This window comes from Bombus vancouverensis, chromosome 9 (genome assembly GCF_051014615.1).
Source record: "Bombus vancouverensis nearcticus chromosome 9, iyBomVanc1_principal, whole genome shotgun sequence".
Lineage (NCBI taxonomy): Eukaryota > Metazoa > Arthropoda > Insecta > Hymenoptera > Apidae > Bombus > Bombus vancouverensis.
Genome location: NC_134919.1, coordinates 1,399,233 through 1,417,466, shown reverse-complemented (window position 1 = coordinate 1,417,466; position 18,234 = coordinate 1,399,233). Strand labels below are relative to the sequence as shown.

Genomic DNA, 18,234 nt, shown 5'->3' with positions numbered 1-18,234 from the left:
TCTTGAGCATCTTCATATTTGTCACTGTTACGAATGATATATCCATTCCTCAGTATAGAATACTAGAATACTGTATAATACAGTTTAGTACAGTTGTACATACTACTATACGACTTGCGATACAGTCTGTTACTGAGTACAGTCATAGAGATATATCGTGTGATCGAGTGTAAAGATATAGTACGTGAAGGAACTGAAAAAAGCGATATTGAAATAGAAAGGGAAGGCTTCACAGAGGTCTTTTGTGTCTTTGTCTAATAAGCATGCACATTCGTACAGTAAATATGAAGCGTAACACTGATCAAAGAACGGCGTAAGTATGCACGTCTGATCAAACAATTCGTATTCTTTCTATTCGTATACCGTATCTACTTTCACGGTAACATATGATATGATTTGACATGACTCCGTCGCGCACTCTATTCTTATATCTCTATGAGTACAATGTAGGTAGTAGTATAGTCTTGGAAATGTTATCCGTTATCCATGTGTACAGTACATATGTATAGTACATAGTAGTATGTACATGAGTCCAGATAATATTATCAGTGTGCTATTAATTAACAATTACTAGAAATAAAATATAAATATATTGTATACAGACTTCAATGAAATTTTATAATCGATGATATAACAATTATAGGTTATGTTATTATAGGTTATGTTCATCAACCCGTATAGAAAGGTGCACGTGGTAAAATTCATCATTTATAGTTGAATTAATTCAGATTTGTTTGATCGAAGCAATGGCTTTAAAAGCACAGAAGAAAACCTTAGCAGACAAAGTGAATTCATTAGTTACTACAACACCAGTAACTTTTAATTCCGACGATGAAGCGGAAGACACGAAAGCAAAACTAGTTGATCGTTATGATGAAAGTGATAATTCAGATAGTAATTTCCAAATTTCGGAGATACGTAGACGAAATGTGGATCTCTTGGATCAAGTGGACGAAAGGTACGAAATTTTACTTCAATTTTATTATAGAATTATTTAATAGGATCATTATTTCTCTACTATAGATATAAAGGTAAAAAAGTTTCAAGAAAAGATATATATGAGGATGATGATGATGAAGACTCTGTTGTACAAAGCACTTCAGAAAGTGAAGATGAAGAAATGAATAGTATGGAGCAAGAAAGTGATGATATCAGCAACAGTAATAATGAAGAAGATATGGAAGATGATGATAGCAATATGGAGGATGATGAAAATGATCATTCGAATGAGGAAATGAGTTATGACACTAAAATGAATTTAGAACAAGATTCTGAAAATGAAGATAGTAAGGATATCCTTTCTACAAAGCAGGGGACAGATATCAAGACAATATCGCAGATAAATATAAGAGCAGATATAGAAAAAGGTAGTTGTGTTAGAAATCAATTAAAGCTTTGGGAAAATTTGCTAGAAATGAGGATAAAATTACAAAAATGTTTAATTACTAGTAATCAAATGCCTCAGCATGATGTTTATCAAAATTTTAAAATGGATGCAGAATACACAAAAACAGCTGATGAAGTAAAAAATAAGTTGAAAATATTATTGAATAATATGTTACAGTTGCAAACTTTCTTTTTAAAACAATACCCTGAAACAAAAAATTTATCTATGTCCAATAAAAAAAGGAAAGCTGAAGAAAGCACAGATGAAATAGCAAATACAGAAGATCCAATGGATGAAGAAATTCTTTCAGATACAGAGGATGAAAATGAAGATAAAGATACAATTTCAGACAAATATAAAGAAAGCTTTAACAAGAATGTATTTAGCAAAAAATTGAAACTTAAAGACTATGAAAAGATATTAAACGATAATCACAAATCATATATAGAATATAGAAATTCTGTTGTACAAAAATGGAATGAAAAGACAAGGATAACTAGTGGTAAATTAAATAAAGGTATGAGTGAAACAACTCTAAAACAAATTGAATTCGCTCTAAATGATAAGGAAAAGTTGCTTAAAAAAAGTCGATTGAAACGTTCTGAATATAAAATTGTTGGTAAGGAACAAATAACAGAAGATAGTGATGGTAGAAGAATTCAAGACTATGATTCTGAAATTTATGATGATGATGACTTCTATCATCAACTTCTAAGAGATTTAATTGAATATAAATCATCTGATATCACTGATCCTATACAACTTAGTAAACAATGGATAAAATTACAGAATATGAGGCGAAAAATGAAAAGAAAAATAGATACAAGAGCTACTAAAGGTAGAAGAATACGTTATAATGTACATAATAAGTTAGTAAATTTTATGGCTCCTATTACAATAAGTGATACATGGACAGATCATGCAAAAGATGAATTATATAGTTCTTTATTTGGCAAAATTAAACCACCAAATGTACAAATTGGTTGTTAAGTTTAGGACAATTAATAAAATGTTAATTTTATATATTTTAATCAAAAATATTTTATAAGATTTACAGAAATTTGATAATGAAATACAGGCAAAAATAATTGTAGTTAATATTATGCAATAAAATAAATAAACAAAATTTGTTTATTGTGTATATAATAACGCAAGAGTGCTTAAAATTTTATACTTAATGATATTTATTGGAATATTATTTTTTTTAGCCTTATCAACAAGATGTTGTATATATATAATTTTGTTTAGTAAATAAAGTAACTTTAATATATTAATTGATTTAAAGTCATTATAAACAGATTGTTCATATTCATTTTTTTATTATATTTTAAGGAGAACATCAGGCAGTTAAGTATAAAATATTTAATGTAAACGTGACTATCTATATAATCTGCAGGTATATTTTGCATATTTTTTCATGTAGCAGAGTTGCGCCCTCTATCTATTTCGTGTCAAAATAATAAACTGCATCAATTAAACGTGATTTACGTACAAAAATAATTTTGTCCAATTTTTTAATGCAAATGCATCACTGTGTGTCTCCTCTACATCCGTTCTTTTCTTAATCAACTACGTCAAGCTTTAGAACCAGTAGTCTCACTATTGTATTTAGTTGATCCATGGTTGATGTCTATTTCGTTTCATTCTACCTAATTCGACCGGCGATTTCGCTCGAAGGAGCAGTTATGGATTCTGCTTGTCAAAATTCAGATTTTAGCACTAAATATTTGCTTGGTCAGTTAAATATAGCCAGAAAAGAAATTAATAATTTAAGGTATTATTTGCATTCTTCTGTCCCATCCTATCTTTATGAGTTCAAAGAATTACTCAAAGAGATATCAACAAGTTCTACTCAAACATGCTGTTTTCTGCATACTTACATATTTGTAGTGTACATATAACTATGTGTATGTATGTGTTCGTGTACATATGGAGTGTATGACTATTACACATACGTAAAATAAACGATACAATTAAAAATACTACAATTTTTGTTAAAGTTAAAAATTTATTAAATTCATATTATATTTTATACCTTATTAAAATTTTATTTTTACTAATATGTGACAGTTTATTGTATTAATTGTAATTTCCACAGACAACAAATAAAGAGTCTTCGATATATACATGAAAAAGATGTTGACAGCATAAAGCGTCTCTTGGAATCATTCAGAAATAGACCATCTATGCCTGACGCAAAAGTTATAGGTCCAGATGATGTGAAACCTAGCACTAGTACAGATGATGATACCATAAAATTAAAACCAATTGGAGTAATATCTACTTGGTTTCCTAGTAAACGTGGTACACCTAGACAAACTGGAGTCTGTGGAAAAGTACCAGGAAAATTGTTATTATATAATTCAATATTTACTAATCCTGATCATGCACTTGAAGGATTACAAGATTTTTCACATATGTGGTAAGATAATCTATTTAAAAAGCAAATAGTTTATAGTAAACAATTTTTTTTTGTTTTATTTATCCCTAAATAATTAATACAAAATCATTTTTCTCTCAATAGGGTTCTATTCTACTTTCATAGGAATGATTCAACACATGTTCGTGCCAAAGTTGCACCACCAAGATTAAATGGTACAAAAACAGGCGTATTTTCTACACGTTCTCCACACCGTCCATGTCCAATAGGTTTGAGTTTAGTAAAAATTACAACAATAGAAAATCATACAATTTATTTTGAAGGTGTAGACATGGTTGATCAATCACCTGTACTAGATATAAAACCTTATATACCACAATATGATAGTCCTATATATTTTGAGAAATTAAGTAACAGATCACAAGAATCTAATGTAGATGATGCATTTGAGTGCATAGAAGAAACTGCCAGAAATCAAACATGTGACACATTCAGTACTAATGTTAGTCTTGGGGATGAAACAAGAAGTTTACTTTCAGAATCTTATTATAGAAAAGTTATTAATAAAACAAATCAAGAGACAGATGTTTCTAGAGACGAAGAAATTGCTTTAAGGTTACAAGCTGAAGAGTTCCAAAGAAATTCAAACTTTGAAAGTTATTCCAGTATGAGACATTTTTCTGAATTAAATGATATCAGTTTGCACAATAATAGCGCACTACAACATAGCATAGATGTAACCGATATACATAGAACTGCTCATACATTTTCCGACACTTTGTCTGATCCACGGACAAGTTTGAATATAATAGGACATAACGTACTTTCGTCCAACGTGGAACAACCAGAGAGTTTAGTAGATATAAATAATAGATTACAAAATATTAACGTAAATGGTCGTACTAACATCGAACCAACATATGGATCAAGAAACGTAGGATCTAATTACACAGAAACACATGCTTCTCGGTCTAGACTTTTAGATGGAGCTGATGGACCAAATACCATTTGTGGTACAGATATAGATTTAATTCATCGACGATCGTTAAATTCGAGAATTGATAATTCTCCTGTAAGGATGGGGGTACGCGAAGCTCCTGATGGAGAAGAAGGATTAGAACCACAAGTTCTTACTCCTTCACAACATTTACCGAATCAAGTAATAAGAACAATGTCAAACAATAGCTTACCAGACAGTGGAGACACACATTTAGTATTCTCTTCTGAATCGAGAAACGCTGAGAACAGAGAATCTGGAGCTAATATTTCTTCGGAGATAAGAATTCCAGAATGGATATCGAGACCTCGAACACCTCTATGTGTAGTATTTAACGATCGTGCTTTGATTCAATTAAACGAGATTTTAGGAACTAAAATAAATGACCAAAAAATAGCCATTGAAAATGTACTTCGCGAGGATCCTAGATCGGTATATCTGAGACAACGATGGGGTAGCCAATTTTATACTTTCTTAATTCATGATTTACACATCACTTGTAGATTCGACGACAGCAGGGGTATAGTAACAGTTTTTCAAGTCAGACACGCTGGTCGTATTTGCGAATGTGGAGAGCCTGAGTGGCAATGTTTGGGTCATTCACCACCCTCTTCTTAAACGTACGCAAATGTGTATGTATGTATGTATGTATGTATGTATATGAATACGTGCATATAATTTTTAAATTTGTTGATTATATTGTAAAAGGTGATAGTGAGAAACTTAATTTATATACCTTTAGGATATTTTGTATGTCATATTCACTTTATTTGTAAATCATCGAATATTTCGTATTAGCCTAACATTTGTTAGTAAATTATGAATATATAATAAATCAGAATTCGGGCCTTTTAAATAATCATTAGTAATTCAATCAAAAATATAAAAATTATAAATACAAAATTAATATGAAATTCTGTTGTGCAAATCAAACGTTAAAAAGATTATTTTTTACTCATTTACAAACGAAATTATTATCATCGTCATGTGCAAATAATTTTTAAATAAGTTTACTTTCAGTAAACTAGAGACTTCAGCAATATACATTTCAAGATCTATTTCGATGTTTATTAAACAGAAAATTACTTTCTACATAAAAAGTCGAACTTGATAAAATATTCGATTACATAACTTTTTTACATCTTATAATTTTTGTACATTTCGAACTCATTTATTGATAATTTTACTAATGGAAACGATCTTTTCTTTTAAAATTTTTAAACTTCTTTCTACATACGTCTAGAAACTAGTCTAAGATCTTTCGCAAGTGCGTTATATATATTTAAAAGATTTTTAATTTAAGATGCATTTAGATATCAAGCCTTTATAAATCATGTAAATTTTGATGTATAGGAATAGATCAATTTTTTATTATTTTGATTATAGAATATTTATTGTATAATCTTTCATGATTTTTTTGTCGTAATTATACTATCGTATTTTATCCTCTTACGATACAAACGTTCCTATATGTTTACTTTTTGTAAAGGATTAGAATACAAAAGTTACATTTCAAATTCACGCACAAAATAAAACATTTGGGAAAGAATTTATTCTAATTTTTATAGTTCTAAATAATTGTTCATAAAAAATGTCTATGTTATGTAACATAATATTTGTTTCATTGCATTATTTGTTAACTAAAACTATAAATACATATACAACTCAAGTATACATTCGTATTGTTGAATCTGCACCTGCAGAAAATACCCATGGTTGAATAGGGTGAAACATCACGTCCAAAATACCAAAGTCATTATAAGATTCATGATTGCATAATCTTTTAAGTGGTACAATTAATGCGTTTTGCAATAAATCACTGAAATACATTATGAAATAAATAGTACATAATGAACAATGGTCAAATAATTATAAATGCAAGTTATCTTACTTGTACACCATTCCATGGGAAACAATAAGACCTCTGTCATCAGCACCAGATGCAAAAAGTGGATATCGCTTATGAAATGCAACACTGCGAACGCCTGTACCATGTAAACGTAATGTCTGATAAGGTTTTGTACTTAAATCAAGATCAAACCAAAGCATTTTGCGGTCGTATGTGCCTACTAAAATATTGTCACCTCCTGGAAATATAAGTACGATTATTAAACGAAATAATAATGATTTAAGTACTTACATTATTCATATAATGTTCAGTCTTACCTGGATGTATTGTCATTGATGATATCCATTGTGAATTTGATAGCAATTTTTTAATCATTTCCTGTTTTATTAAATCGTATATTCGAACATTTCGTTGAGTCTACAATTATTTTATTACAATTATATATTTAGAATTTTACGTTTAATTTATATTATTTTCTACTTACTGCTACAAATAAATAGGGCCTAATTGGATGAAACAAGACACACTGTATTAAACCTTTTGACCTGGTGAAAGGTAATTGAGATCTTCTTTTTGATAATTGATTTATTAAGACAGATCTGTTTTGACCATCTGGCATAACAGTGGCAAAATAATCACCTTTACCATGCCAAGTTACTTGTTTTACTGTTTTGAAATGATTTAAAATTACCCTAATTCCATTAGTCCAATATTCATCTTCTGCTTGTTCCCACTGAACAGCAGCTTTCACTCTTTCACTTACTGTAACAAAGATACAAGTATACTTTTTCTATAAAGTATTTTTATGAAGTATTGTATAGAAATTATATTTTACAATACCTATAACATCACTTTGAGGTATTATTTCTAATAATTGATTTGTTTTATTAGTAATTAAATGATCTCCAACACCAGGATTTATTAATAGAACCTTTTTATCTGCAGCTACCGCTATAAGCGATAAAGATTGATTTGGACACCATGCCACAGATCTAATTATCCCCCCACATGGTACTGTTTTTACACACCTGCCTGTTGCTATTTCCCATACTGTAAAACAATGAACATTGTTATATATAATGTATAATATTTCATAGAAGATATACTTACTTTTTAAGTTCATATCATCACCACCAGAAGCTATATATTGTCCCATTGGTTCTGCTGTAATACTTCTTACCATATCTGTGTGACCTTTAAATACCATAGACATTGTTGTAGGGAAAGGTTGTAAATCCTTTGGACTTGGCAATTGAGGCACTAAGGCTTCTGGTTCTATTGTTAATCTCATTTTCAATGCTCTAGGGCACAAGTACAAATCTAAGCATCTTTGAAATCTTTCTTTAACGTATTTAGGATAGGCAGGTACTTCGCGAAGAGCATTATACTTTTGTGGAATGAAGTGTAATTTTCGTTTCCATGGTGTTGTCTGTAATTTATTCCATTCTTTTAGTTCCTTTTTATCGAATAAGTATTCTGGGGGAGGATTATAGCTTTCTGCATGTCCAGGTAAATGCCTTTTTGGTGGTGGGATATGTTTATGAATTCTACGCATTTCTTCAGCTTGATCATCTGATTGCCACAACATGTAAAATTGTGGTTCATTTTTCTTCTCCCTTTCTTTCTTTAATTCTGCTGTTGATTTTATCCAACCCATCTTAAGTGCATGAACTAATTTTGATACTTTTTTAGCTTCTGATTTAGATGGTAAGAATGAACGTTTATGTTCAGGAAATTTACGTAATGGTGTCTTCATCACCTCTGAAGTGAACCACTCTACCCATGGCTGTAAGATAATAACATAAAAATGTAATTCCTGAATCACTAATAAATTAGAAAAATACTTACAGCATATTCATCAAAAGTTATGTCCGGAATTTTTCGTTTTTGTATCCTTGTAATTAAATCTATATCTGCTTCACTTAATACAACATCTTGCCCAGTCTGAGGATCCTTAATTGTTCTCCAAAAATCAGGATCTTCCATTCTTTTCAAAAAATTGTCTAACTGGTCACCTTTCTGAGGTTTTATAATTTTTTTACCATCCCAATCATAACCAATATGATCATATTCATCATACCACTTCATTGGTATGTTTCCAACTGTGTTACGAATATCTTCTTCATCAGAACTATCATATTCATATTCATCTACTTGTTGATCTGTTACTAACTTATCATGATTTGCATTTTCATTATGTATACTAGATTCTGTATTCTTCTTAGTACTCCTTTTTTTACATTTTTCTAAATCTAATTTTAAATTTTCTTTATTTTGTACCTTACCTTTTTGTATATCTTTACCAATATTTGATTCGTCTGATTTATTTTTATTTATAAGAGTTTTGCTTTGTTTCTTAGTCTGTAGTGTATTAGAAATATTCCTATTATTAACATTAAACATAGAAGATCCACCTTTTTTTATTTTTGCAAATTCATTATCTTTAGATGTTGAGGGAGTTTCAGAATTTTCACTTTTTTTTTCCAAATTTTCATCTTCGCTTTCATCAAGAGAAATATTTTCTTCTTCACTTTCAGAATAATCTTCATCAAGACCAAGATCATCTGAATCTGTCTGAAAGCTTAATTCATCTTCTTCATCATCAGATTTAAAGACAATTGGATCTTGTTCAGTGTCTGATACAGGAATATCTTCATTTTCATTTATTTCTTCATCTGAACTTCCATCATCGTTATTTACTTCAGCAGACAATAAATCTTCGGTACCTGAATCCTAAATAATATTTTTCGTATCATGAAATATAAATAATAAATGACATTTTCGAAGTACATATATTTAATAATAATTTAATTTGGTTTAATTTGGTTATGTTTTCTTATAGGTTAGAACATATCGATGGAAAAAATTTACCGATTGTTCTTCAAATATAGGTTTCGGTGAATCCGTTTCTCCTTCTCTAACATTATTTGCAGTTTTTACGTTATTTAGCTTCCTCTTTGAAGTTTTTCGTTGATTCTTCATCTTCTTCTCCGCATGTATACAAGTAATAATGAGGTTATGTACGTTTCACGTGTTGTCGAGTACTTTAAATTTAGTTATATGAGAGTGTGAACTATAAAATAATATGTATGAGTTCTTTGGACAAAGGGAGGGGATTTTGGCGCTCTTCCCGCCAATAGTTTCGAAAATTCAGAAGCCGTAGCAATGAGCTAAAGAAGATGCCTTGCAGAACAAGAGTAATAAGAAAGATTGAATAGCGCAATACGTTAGAAAAGGTCGACTACATGTGCATAGAGAAGTGAGGCATTAAGCTAAATTTGTGCTAAGAATACTGTCCCAGGAAAGTATTTACGAATTAAAGGTTGTGTGGGGTTAATTCCATCCCTTGGTATCCTATACATAATCGTCCCCTCAAAACGTCATATATTAGGAATAAGCTGGAATAAGTACTTACAATTGTACGTGTATACCAAAGAATTCCTAAAGAGAAATAAATATCTATTTAATATATGAATTTGTCATTGATTTTTATAAAACGATATTACTACTTCCTCCCCGTTTTATTAATTTGATAAGAATAAATTAATAAGACAGTTTTAATAGACAATAATCACATTTATTAATTGCTTACAAAAAAGTTGAATACCTTTTATTAAACACATTAAAATCCAAAGTGCAATTAATAAAATTTTCAGTTTGTGAATGTAACACTTAGCCAATCGAATAGGGAAATCTCTCCTCTGTGAAAAACATCGCTGCGTGACCGAACGGGGAGATGTCCCTTTTTGACTTTAGCAACGCGTTTTCCTTTTTTTTTGTTGTTATTATCAGTTATTGTTTACCTGAAATTGTTCCCCATTACTTGCACCACTTTTTCCGCTTTTATAAATATATAATAAAATACACCAATTTAGTGGTGTTAAAATTAGTTAAAAAGTTACACTATCAGTTATGACTAAATAATGTTATAATCGAACGATATCACACTATAAAAAAATATTAATATGCATTATGAATTTTTAATTTCAAATTCAAGTCGTGTTATTTATCTTTTGTCATCTTTAATGTTTTTAATTTTACCTATATTTTTTGCATAAACTACAAAAGATAATTGTTATATACTTTTAATTTGATGTTTTGTATAAACAATATGTGAAATTGTTAAATAAAATCATTACCGCAAAATATAATTAATCACTTAAATAATTTTGGACTTCTTTGTTTTTTAAGTAGTGAATATTAGTCCTCGATACTTGGAAAAATATGCGGTCGACAGTATATAGGTTGGCTTGTCAGAAAGCGGTGGAAATGTATAGCTCACTGTAACGCGCGTGGTTGGCTAAGTGTTAAATAAATGATTTATAGACATACAAAAAAGACATACATTTATAAGATTCTTTACTATTGTGTAAATAGAATATTTAAAATATATGAATTACTTGTTGTCAAAATGATTTACTCTGATAAATTCATGTTACATAAATAAAGCACTTCATCTATTTATGCTTTTTAATATACATTATTTTTTCGACATTATTATATCAATAATTAAGAAAATGTATGGTTTAATAACTATTAATGAAAAATAATAAACCTCTGTGAATTTCCAATATAACAAAATTTTACAATTTGTTATATCACTGTATTATATCTAGTTTGTTGTGCAGTATTAGGCGGTGTAGTTGTTGGATGAATATGAACCGGTAAATCCCATGTCATCGTTTCAACATCCAAGATCAATGGTCCTTGCCAGTTAACAGTACTTTTATTGGGCATTTCTACTAATTTGGAAGTCGTAACAAATTCGAAGTGTAGTCTCCATTTTAGTGTCATTAAATCAGTAGTAAAATCTGGTGTTACGTGTAATGGTATGGGTAATACCAAATGGGAATATTTTAAACCCATACACATTTCGTGGTGTTTGTTGTAACTGACTAAAGTTGGTGTTGAGGCCTTTCCTCGTCTGTACTCCTCTGAAATATGTTCCTCTGATTGCAACGCAACAGATACTTGTGCACAAGAAACGGTAGCATTCGAGAAATCAAACGTTCCAACTATGTCTTCTCCAAGTTTATATGAATTTTTAAAAAGACAAAATCTCACAACACGCCCACGTCCGTTTGTAATATTATAAAAATTTGGACTGCGTCTAGCTGTTAAATTCTAAATGTAAAAATAAAATATTAATTAATACTGCATTTATACAACAAATATAAATTTTTATGTAAAAAGAAACTAATAAACCTGAAGAGTTTGTAGCGCGACATCTAATGGAGTATCTCTGTGTTGTGTTTCCATAAATGGATTATTTGGACTCAAGTCAACACTATCATTACAAGCAGTTACTTCAGGCAATTCTACAAATTCATGAATAAAAGCAGTAGCTTCAGTCATAATTTTTCTACAGTGATTTAGTAGAAGTAGTGCTAAATTATTAAAATTATAAAATTAGATAATATACTACCACTTAAAGAAAGTACTCTGAATGGAACTCTAAGTAGCTTTATAGCTGTGTTTACTCGTTGTGTTCCAATTGTGATTTTATATGAATACTTTACTGCATGTCCTCTATAAGATGGAGGTGCATCACTTGGAATTGTCTCCCGATAAATATCTGCAAAATTTAAACATTAAACAAAAATTTATTTATATAATTTTCATCATATTTTTGGTCTATAATATGTCCAAGTTCCAATTAGATACTCACATGTTTTACTTTCACCAGGAGATAATCTTAAATCACAAAATAAAATTTTTGGCTTTGTATTTAGAACAACATGACCATTATCCTGTTGCCATGGTGCAAAGGTTGTATCTGCAAAACACTTATTATAAAAAACAAACTGAATGAATTAGAAAGTTACATTCAAAATAATTAAAATCAAAGAAAGAAATTCTATATTTCTTCATGCAACAATTAGAAATAATTATTTTAAAATACCATAGACTTACTTGCATTAATAGCTGCTAACTGTGCTGTCATGTTCAGCTTCTCCGAGAAAACAATTTTATTATTTGTGGAACATTGGCAATGAACTTGTGCACTAGCCCATGCGAGACTCTCAAAAATATCACTAGAATTATAATTTATGTGTAAAAATTTAGCTCTTTAATATAAATAAATAAATTACATATTACCTATGACTTTGAGATATTTGATGAATTGGATTTAATGGATTACTAAATGTGACCAAACATTCTATAACTTCGCCAGAAAAATATACAGGTCCTCTAATTAGTTTTGCTGTTATCTCAATCATGATTTTTATTATAAAAATTATGAATACACATTTAAGTAAATCTCACAATATATTACTTGTTGTTTTCTGGAATATATTAATTCATATTAAAAATTTGTTTCATAATATTTTATACTACATATTAAAATTGTATAATAAATCAATTTTTTTATTCAATTATATCAAACAAAATTCAAAATAAATTTCATACATATATTTTCAATTTATAAAATGAATATTTTAAACATTATTTCACCACTTTACTTATCCATATTCTATTTTGACGTTCAAGATTCCAAACATTAATCTAAGTCTAAAACTATATGAACATAAAAGAACCAATACATACTATTGCACACGTTACACACGGTCTACACGGCCTAATACAGAAAACTTAAATGTCAGTTTACAATCAAAATACGTGTTCTTACATCTCCTTGATATGTTTTATTTTCCTTGCTGTTCATATGCCTTATCTTCACTTGATAATCCAACATGTAGTTATTGATATTATTGGTTATCAGAAGCGCTTGTTACAGTGATACAACTTATTAACAAAATGTTATTTATTTTTTTAATATTCCAACCGATTTTTTGCTTTAAATGACATAACCTACTTAATAACAATTACATATAATTGCAATGACAAAAATAACGGCATGTAAAATTTTTAATCAAATTGATAACAAATATTATACACTTTACGTAGAATGGTTTAATTTACATTTTAAGGTAATGCTGTTAAATTCAACAATGTCGCCTTTAAGTGGTGAGGTTAGTTCACAAATCAAAGAAATTCAAAATTTGAATTTAATTAATGTAAATCCTAAAAAATATATAAGTTTTGTTATTTCTTAATTGAAAATGATTAACAAGCAAATTACATTGTAGATGAACACCAAAAATATAAATGATTTTTCTAATGAATTATCTAAATCATCTGATGAGTATATCGAAGAGACGAAGAAAATACTTCGTGGGAAAGATACAAAAATTCAGTTTTTCCTCCAAGACAAAATTTTAGAGTGGAAAAGTAATTTATGGACTCTTGGAAGAATTGAATTGTGTGTTATTTCAGATTTCCAAGTAAGGGAAAGTTTTCAACAATTGCTGAAATTTTGTCAAAGCATTCAAGATAAGATGACAGTATTAGAAGAAGAAAATAAAAATTTAATAAATGTAAATAAAGAAATAAATTCAAAAATAGAAAAATTAATAGAAATCAAAATTACTATGGAACAGGATCTTTATAAGAAGTTTATAGTAGTTTTAAATTCGAAGAAAAAGAAAATTAAACAATTACAAGATGCTATAAAAAAGAAAGAAAATGTTAAAGAATCAGTTTTTGATGCATGTACAGATGAAGAATCTGAGAAAGAAGATGAAACTGTGAAAGATATTTCCACAATTATCAAAGTTAGCAAAAGAAAGTTACCTAATTATAATAACCCAAAAAGTATCCAGGAAAGTAAAAAAACAAATTATATTATTACTGATAAAATAATTCCTAAGGCATCCACCAGTAAAGATTGTGCAAGAAATGAGGTACATACTCCAGATGAGTATGTAAAAGAAATGAATAAGAATGAAGAAGAAAGTTGTAGTCCTAAGAAGTCAAGAAGTAGCCTGAATTTTGTTGAAGAAGAATCTGAGGAAGAATTATTTTCTCAATAATGCAAGTTGATCTATTTATAACTTTTATTTACAATTGTACATATTTTAAAACACAGATTGTGCAATAAATAATTGTAATTAGTATTTCTTAATTTAATGAAACTTAATTCATTAAATTATTTTAATTGTTTAACTGTTTTAATTTAAGATTTTTATATAAAATGTTTTTAACTTAATAATGTATAAAGTATATATGGACTATTAACGTAAATATTGCATAACATATAATATTGCTATAAGTACATACAATGATTTTTTAAAAGTAAGATTGATTTTGATGTATATGAATCTTGTAATTAATTACATAATTGTAATATACATATTGAATAAATTTCTTTTACTACCTTTTAAAAGAGGGAGTATTAGAAAAGGAAAAACTACTTTATTAAATTTTATAAAATATTGTGTTATCCTCTAAACGTAAAAACAAGTTCAATAATCCGGAATATGTAAAACTTGTTTTTTTTATTCAATTCCGTAAAATTACCAAAAATTATTTATTCGAAAAAGATTAATTTACCAGCGATGCGCGGTGGTACGATTACTTTCACTTCATAAAGATCTTCCCTAAATATTCTTCAAAAATCCTCCTGAATATAGAAATCCAAAATATTTAAATGTTTAATTAAATATTAATTATCGTCGTTTACTCAATGCAAGTGAGAAACCGGGCTACTTAATTCAGCGGCTCTTACGAGCTAATATATGATAACCCCTCAGAGTTAATTTCACTCATCATAAGTCATGCATGGATTTCAGTGAATAGTAGAAAAATTTCATTTCAAGTATAAATTGGACCTCTTTTTCTCCGTTTTCGACTTTCTTGAACTCACAGAAGCAGCAGAGTATAGCATATGGCTCATGTTGCAAACTAGAGCCGAGGTGCCGCGTCCTCACTAACCAGATGGTCCTGAGAGCTTGCACTCTAGGACTAATACAATAATTTATGCAAAGGTCTTCTGTAGAGATGCATTAAATAAGCGTATTTCATTCCCTCTCCTATAAAGACCGTACTAGAAACTTCATACCGGGCACATAAAGTATTCAATACTGTAATTATGGTTTACTAATTACTTTTAATTAAATATCCATTTCTTGTTGTAGAGATTGAAATCGTACGTCATTTCTGCTTGAAAGATCCTAAGAAGATCTATGGCAATTTCATTGCGAGTGTGTTAATGTCGCGCTTCGTAAAAAAATTGTCGATCATTTTGTTCCGGTTGTACTCGAGAGTGAATAGATGAAGATAACGTTGACAACGAGGGATTAACGAACGGTGCGTGATAATCGTAACGACAATAAGCTAACGATTCCCATCGAGGTGTATGTTGCATATCCAAAGAAGTATTTGTAGTAATTGGTGTACTATTAGCATAGTAGCTCCTCTCAGATACGCTCGGAGGGTAACTGTATTGTGGTTCTAAAAGACTTTGGAGATGTCGTATGTACGTAATCGCATGCCTAAGTGATTCGATCTTTGAAAGCTTTTTGCCGGGTGGTTTACAAATCGGAAGCTTCGATCGTAGAAGTTCGAAAGCACGATTCATGTCACGCATTCTTGTCCGTTCACGGTCGCAAGCTGATTTTTTGTAATCTGAGAATAAAACTAAAATTAATTTAATAGTAGTAATATCTAAATTTTTGGTTGTTTATTATTTTCTCCACCTTTCTCAGTTTGCGATGGTTCTCTTTGGATCGATTTTATGTTGGTTTCATGAAGAATTTCTAGATGAGGATGAGTGTTTATCACTTCCGGTTCGGGAACTCTTATCACAAATACTCGATCGTTATTTTGTTGACGATCTTCGAAGTTTTCATCCTGCCATGATCTTCTCACAAAGTGTCGTCGAGATATATTTGTATTTTCTATACATAAATATTTTATTGTTATTCTTTAATTATTTTTTGATAATTATTATTTTTAAATATGGATATAAATTATACCTGACCCATGTCTTATTAATTGATTCTGCAAATATTGGTCGACGTTGGGAATCTTAGACGGTGAGCTTTCTTCTTGACTTAAAATTTCTTGCTGTTGCTTAGAATTTTTATCTAGATCCAACAATATAGGCGAATGAGCGCATTCTTCATTAGTGCTATCATTTTCTGACTAAAAACAAAAAGAATTTGTTTTCAAGTATTCCATTTTATAAGATGGAGATCATAGGGCATGTTTCAACTTTGATAGTTTTTCAACTTAAGATGGCAGAGTTAAGTGACTCACTCAGTATAATTATAATTATAATTATAATTATAATTTCATAAGTTACCTTTCTTTTTTAAAAATGCTTTTTGAAGTAGCAAATTCTTATCTACTATATATATCGATTGGTTTAATCATCTAAAAACGTTTATTCGTTTAATTCTTGTTCTCGAGTTTAAACGCGCTTTTCTCGAAAGAGTATTTCAATCGTTAATATCTTAAAAACAAATTTTCTAGTTAGTTTGAAAATTCGCACAATTATTCTTTACGCATATACTTTCCGCTTGATTTAAAATCAAGTAAATATATTACAACTTTCAATTCATTTATGAATCGCAAAGTGAAGAGATAAAACACAAAAAAGTTTAAATACATTAACTAATAACCAGTACTAATCGCCAAAAAAATGTCAAAATTTTAAATATGAATGAATATGTACAGAAACTTTCAAGATGCTATATAGTATAGTTTTTCCAACCGAAAATTCTCAAAATTTCCTATAATGATACGTCTCCTCGTAGGAATACTTCTGACTTCGGACTCATGTCAGCAAGGGGTTGAAGGATTTTACCTCGTTTCTCGACAATTCGTTGCCGTATTCCTCCGAGTCCATGCCGAAAAATCAAACTGTTATCAATAGAGATACCGGCTGATCGCTCCTGGGACAATTTGGACAAGAAAGTTCCAAAGGTACTGTCGATCTACCTTCTTCGAGAAACTTTCCTAAGGCATATATCACACGCGACTGTCGAACTCGTTTGTCGTTGGATAAGATGTGGATCGGTCACAGACAGTCGTTATTAATGTTAATTTTATCCATTTATTAAGTATTCAGGTGTTCCAACAGAGATTCTCAATTTATGGAGAATCGTCATTAGATCTTCGGTTCAAGGGTACAAGCTGCTTAAGTAAAGCTGTACTAAACTTTAAGGATTCAGGCTTAAATTCTTGCGGAGAAAAGATATTTTTAAAAGTTTTTCTTGTATTATTGTAGATTCTTTACTTAATACTTAATGAATTTAGGTTGGAAGCATTTTTCAGTTAAACTATCCAGAACGAGCTCAAATATAGCGATGGCTGACACGTATTGCTCATTGTATAAAACTGCATAAAACTATCGACTTTAAAAAGACTTCGTTGTAAAAAACGGCTGTAACATTTTATTGCCGAGAATCATTTTTAAAGCCATACTTGAGCTTATATTCAATTTTTTATTTAATTTCGACAAATAATACGAGAGTTTCTTCTTATCAAGACAAATGAGAGCCACTGGGATGATCGGAATAAAAGTGGGAATGTAAACATCGAAACATAATAGACGCCCGCTCGATGGAAATACTAATGACACAGACGATGCAAGTATAACGGATTGCGAAGAATAACGATCATTTTCGAGAATGCGTTGGAAACTGTATCATTATAGAAAAATTAAGCATTTATGTGTCTGGGGGGAAGATCAGCCGGATATCGAATATATTAAATTATTCTCACAGGAGTTCTTAATCGCATCATTTGACAACTAGCTCATCTTTACCACTCAT

At 29.6% G+C, this 18,234-nt stretch overlaps 6 protein-coding genes across 15 annotated transcripts; 3 read left to right on the top strand and 3 right to left on the bottom strand.

Moving 5' to 3' along the window:
• Positions 1-109: 109 nt before the first annotated feature.
• Aatf (Apoptosis antagonizing transcription factor) lies at positions 110-2,513 on the top strand. 5 transcript variants are annotated; one of them, XM_033340266.2, is made up of 3 exons: positions 110-313; positions 659-958; positions 1,024-2,513. In XM_033340266.2, the coding sequence occupies exons 2-3, from the start codon at positions 747-749 to the stop codon at positions 2,375-2,377; spliced, it is 1,566 nt and encodes a 521-aa protein (XP_033196157.1). In that variant the 5' UTR covers positions 110-313; positions 659-746; the 3' UTR covers positions 2,378-2,513. The 5 variants fall into 5 exon arrangements, with proteins under 5 accessions (XP_033196157.1, XP_033196158.1, XP_076477800.1 ...); XM_033340267.2 differs by having other exon boundaries at positions 644-958; XM_076621685.1 differs by having other exon boundaries at positions 312-446.
• A 141-nt stretch (positions 2,514-2,654) lies between these two features.
• On the top strand, positions 2,655-6,168 carry LOC117159959 (uncharacterized). Its single transcript, XM_033340253.2, has 3 exons — positions 2,655-3,161; positions 3,486-3,809; positions 3,912-6,168. Exons 1-3 carry the CDS (start codon positions 3,007-3,009, stop codon positions 5,380-5,382), a joined length of 1,950 nt encoding a protein of 649 aa, XP_033196144.1. The 5' UTR covers positions 2,655-3,006; the 3' UTR covers positions 5,383-6,168.
• A 261-nt stretch (positions 6,169-6,429) lies between these two features.
• Positions 6,430-9,834, bottom strand: LOC117159958 (ribosome biogenesis protein BOP1 homolog). Its single transcript, XM_033340252.2, has 8 exons — positions 9,485-9,834; positions 8,462-9,346; positions 7,724-8,399; positions 7,454-7,663; positions 7,098-7,375; positions 6,931-7,030; positions 6,656-6,851; positions 6,430-6,583 (listed from the first exon to the last, which is right to left on the bottom strand). The coding sequence occupies exons 1-8, from the start codon at positions 9,593-9,595 to the stop codon at positions 6,430-6,432; spliced, it is 2,610 nt and encodes an 869-aa protein (XP_033196143.1). The 5' UTR covers positions 9,596-9,834.
• A 334-nt stretch (positions 9,835-10,168) lies between these two features.
• On the bottom strand, positions 10,169-13,369 carry LOC117159991 (RAB6A-GEF complex partner protein 2). 6 transcript variants are annotated; one of them, XM_076621363.1, is made up of 7 exons: positions 13,245-13,369; positions 12,713-12,900; positions 12,527-12,648; positions 12,282-12,389; positions 12,039-12,188; positions 11,819-11,931; positions 10,169-11,737 (listed from the first exon to the last, which is right to left on the bottom strand). In XM_076621363.1, the coding sequence occupies exons 2-7, from the start codon at positions 12,832-12,834 to the stop codon at positions 11,207-11,209; spliced, it is 1,146 nt and encodes a 381-aa protein (XP_076477478.1). In that variant the 5' UTR covers positions 12,835-12,900; positions 13,245-13,369; the 3' UTR covers positions 10,169-11,206. The 6 variants fall into 6 exon arrangements, with proteins under 6 accessions (XP_076477478.1, XP_033196216.1, XP_033196215.1 ...); XM_033340325.2 differs by having other exon boundaries at positions 13,163-13,303; XM_033340324.2 differs by lacking the exon at positions 13,245-13,369 and adding an exon at positions 13,078-13,161.
• An 82-nt stretch (positions 13,370-13,451) lies between these two features.
• LOC117159992 (uncharacterized) lies at positions 13,452-14,579 on the top strand. Its single transcript, XM_033340327.2, has 2 exons — positions 13,452-13,587; positions 13,705-14,579. The coding sequence occupies exons 1-2, from the start codon at positions 13,456-13,458 to the stop codon at positions 14,485-14,487; spliced, it is 915 nt and encodes a 304-aa protein (XP_033196218.1). The 5' UTR covers positions 13,452-13,455; the 3' UTR covers positions 14,488-14,579.
• Positions 14,580-15,662: 1,083 nt separating this feature from the next.
• sage (salivary gland-expressed bHLH) lies at positions 15,663-17,405 on the bottom strand. Its single transcript, XM_033340329.2, has 4 exons — positions 17,265-17,405; positions 16,432-16,600; positions 16,153-16,353; positions 15,663-16,081 (listed from the first exon to the last, which is right to left on the bottom strand). Exons 1-4 carry the CDS (start codon positions 17,304-17,306, stop codon positions 15,663-15,665), a joined length of 831 nt encoding a protein of 276 aa, XP_033196220.2. The 5' UTR covers positions 17,307-17,405.
• Between the last annotated feature and the right edge of the window lie 829 nt (positions 17,406-18,234).

Coding starts and splice junctions, on each gene's coding strand:
- Aatf (XM_033340266.2), top strand. CDS start 747: ATGGCTTTAAAAGCACAGAAGAAAACCTTAGCAGACAAAGTGAATTCA. Junction 959..1,023: donor TTGGATCAAGTGGACGAAAG/GTACGAAATTTT, acceptor TCTCTACTATAG/ATATAAAGGTAAAAAAGTTT.
- LOC117159959 (XM_033340253.2), top strand. CDS start 3,007: ATGGTTGATGTCTATTTCGTTTCATTCTACCTAATTCGACCGGCGATT. Junction 3,162..3,485: donor AAAGAAATTAATAATTTAAG/GTATTATTTGCA, acceptor TAATTTCCACAG/ACAACAAATAAAGAGTCTTC. Junction 3,810..3,911: donor CAAGATTTTTCACATATGTG/GTAAGATAATCT, acceptor TTCTCTCAATAG/GGTTCTATTCTACTTTCATA.
- sage (XM_033340329.2), bottom strand. CDS start 17,306: ATGGACTCGGAGGAATACGGCAACGAATTGTCGAGAAACGAG. Junction 16,354..16,431: donor ATTAATAAGACATGGGTCAG/GTATAATTTATA, acceptor ATTTATGTATAG/AAAATACAAATATATCTCGA. Junction 16,082..16,152: donor ACCATCGCAAACTGAGAAAG/GTGGAGAAAATA, acceptor TTTTATTCTCAG/ATTACAAAAAATCAGCTTGC.
- LOC117159991 (XM_076621363.1), bottom strand. CDS start 12,834: ATGATTGAGATAACAGCAAAACTAATTAGAGGACCTGTATATTTTTCT. Junction 12,390..12,526: donor GTTAGCAGCTATTAATGCAA/GTAAGTCTATGG, acceptor AGTGTTTTGCAG/ATACAACCTTTGCACCATGG. Junction 11,932..12,038: donor CAGAGTACTTTCTTTAAGTG/GTAGTATATTAT, acceptor ATGAATTTGTAG/AATTGCCTGAAGTAACTGCT.
- LOC117159992 (XM_033340327.2), top strand. CDS start 13,456: ATGACAAAAATAACGGCATGTAAAATTTTTAATCAAATTGATAACAAA. Junction 13,588..13,704: donor TGTCGCCTTTAAGTGGTGAG/GTTAGTTCACAA, acceptor ATTACATTGTAG/ATGAACACCAAAAATATAAA.
- LOC117159958 (XM_033340252.2), bottom strand. CDS start 9,595: ATGAAGAATCAACGAAAAACTTCAAAGAGGAAGCTAAATAACGTAAAA. Junction 9,347..9,484: donor CTATATTTGAAGAACAATCG/GTAAATTTTTTC, acceptor AATATTATTTAG/GATTCAGGTACCGAAGATTT. Junction 6,852..6,930: donor ATCAATGACAATACATCCAG/GTAAGACTGAAC, acceptor TTATATTTCCAG/GAGGTGACAATATTTTAGTA.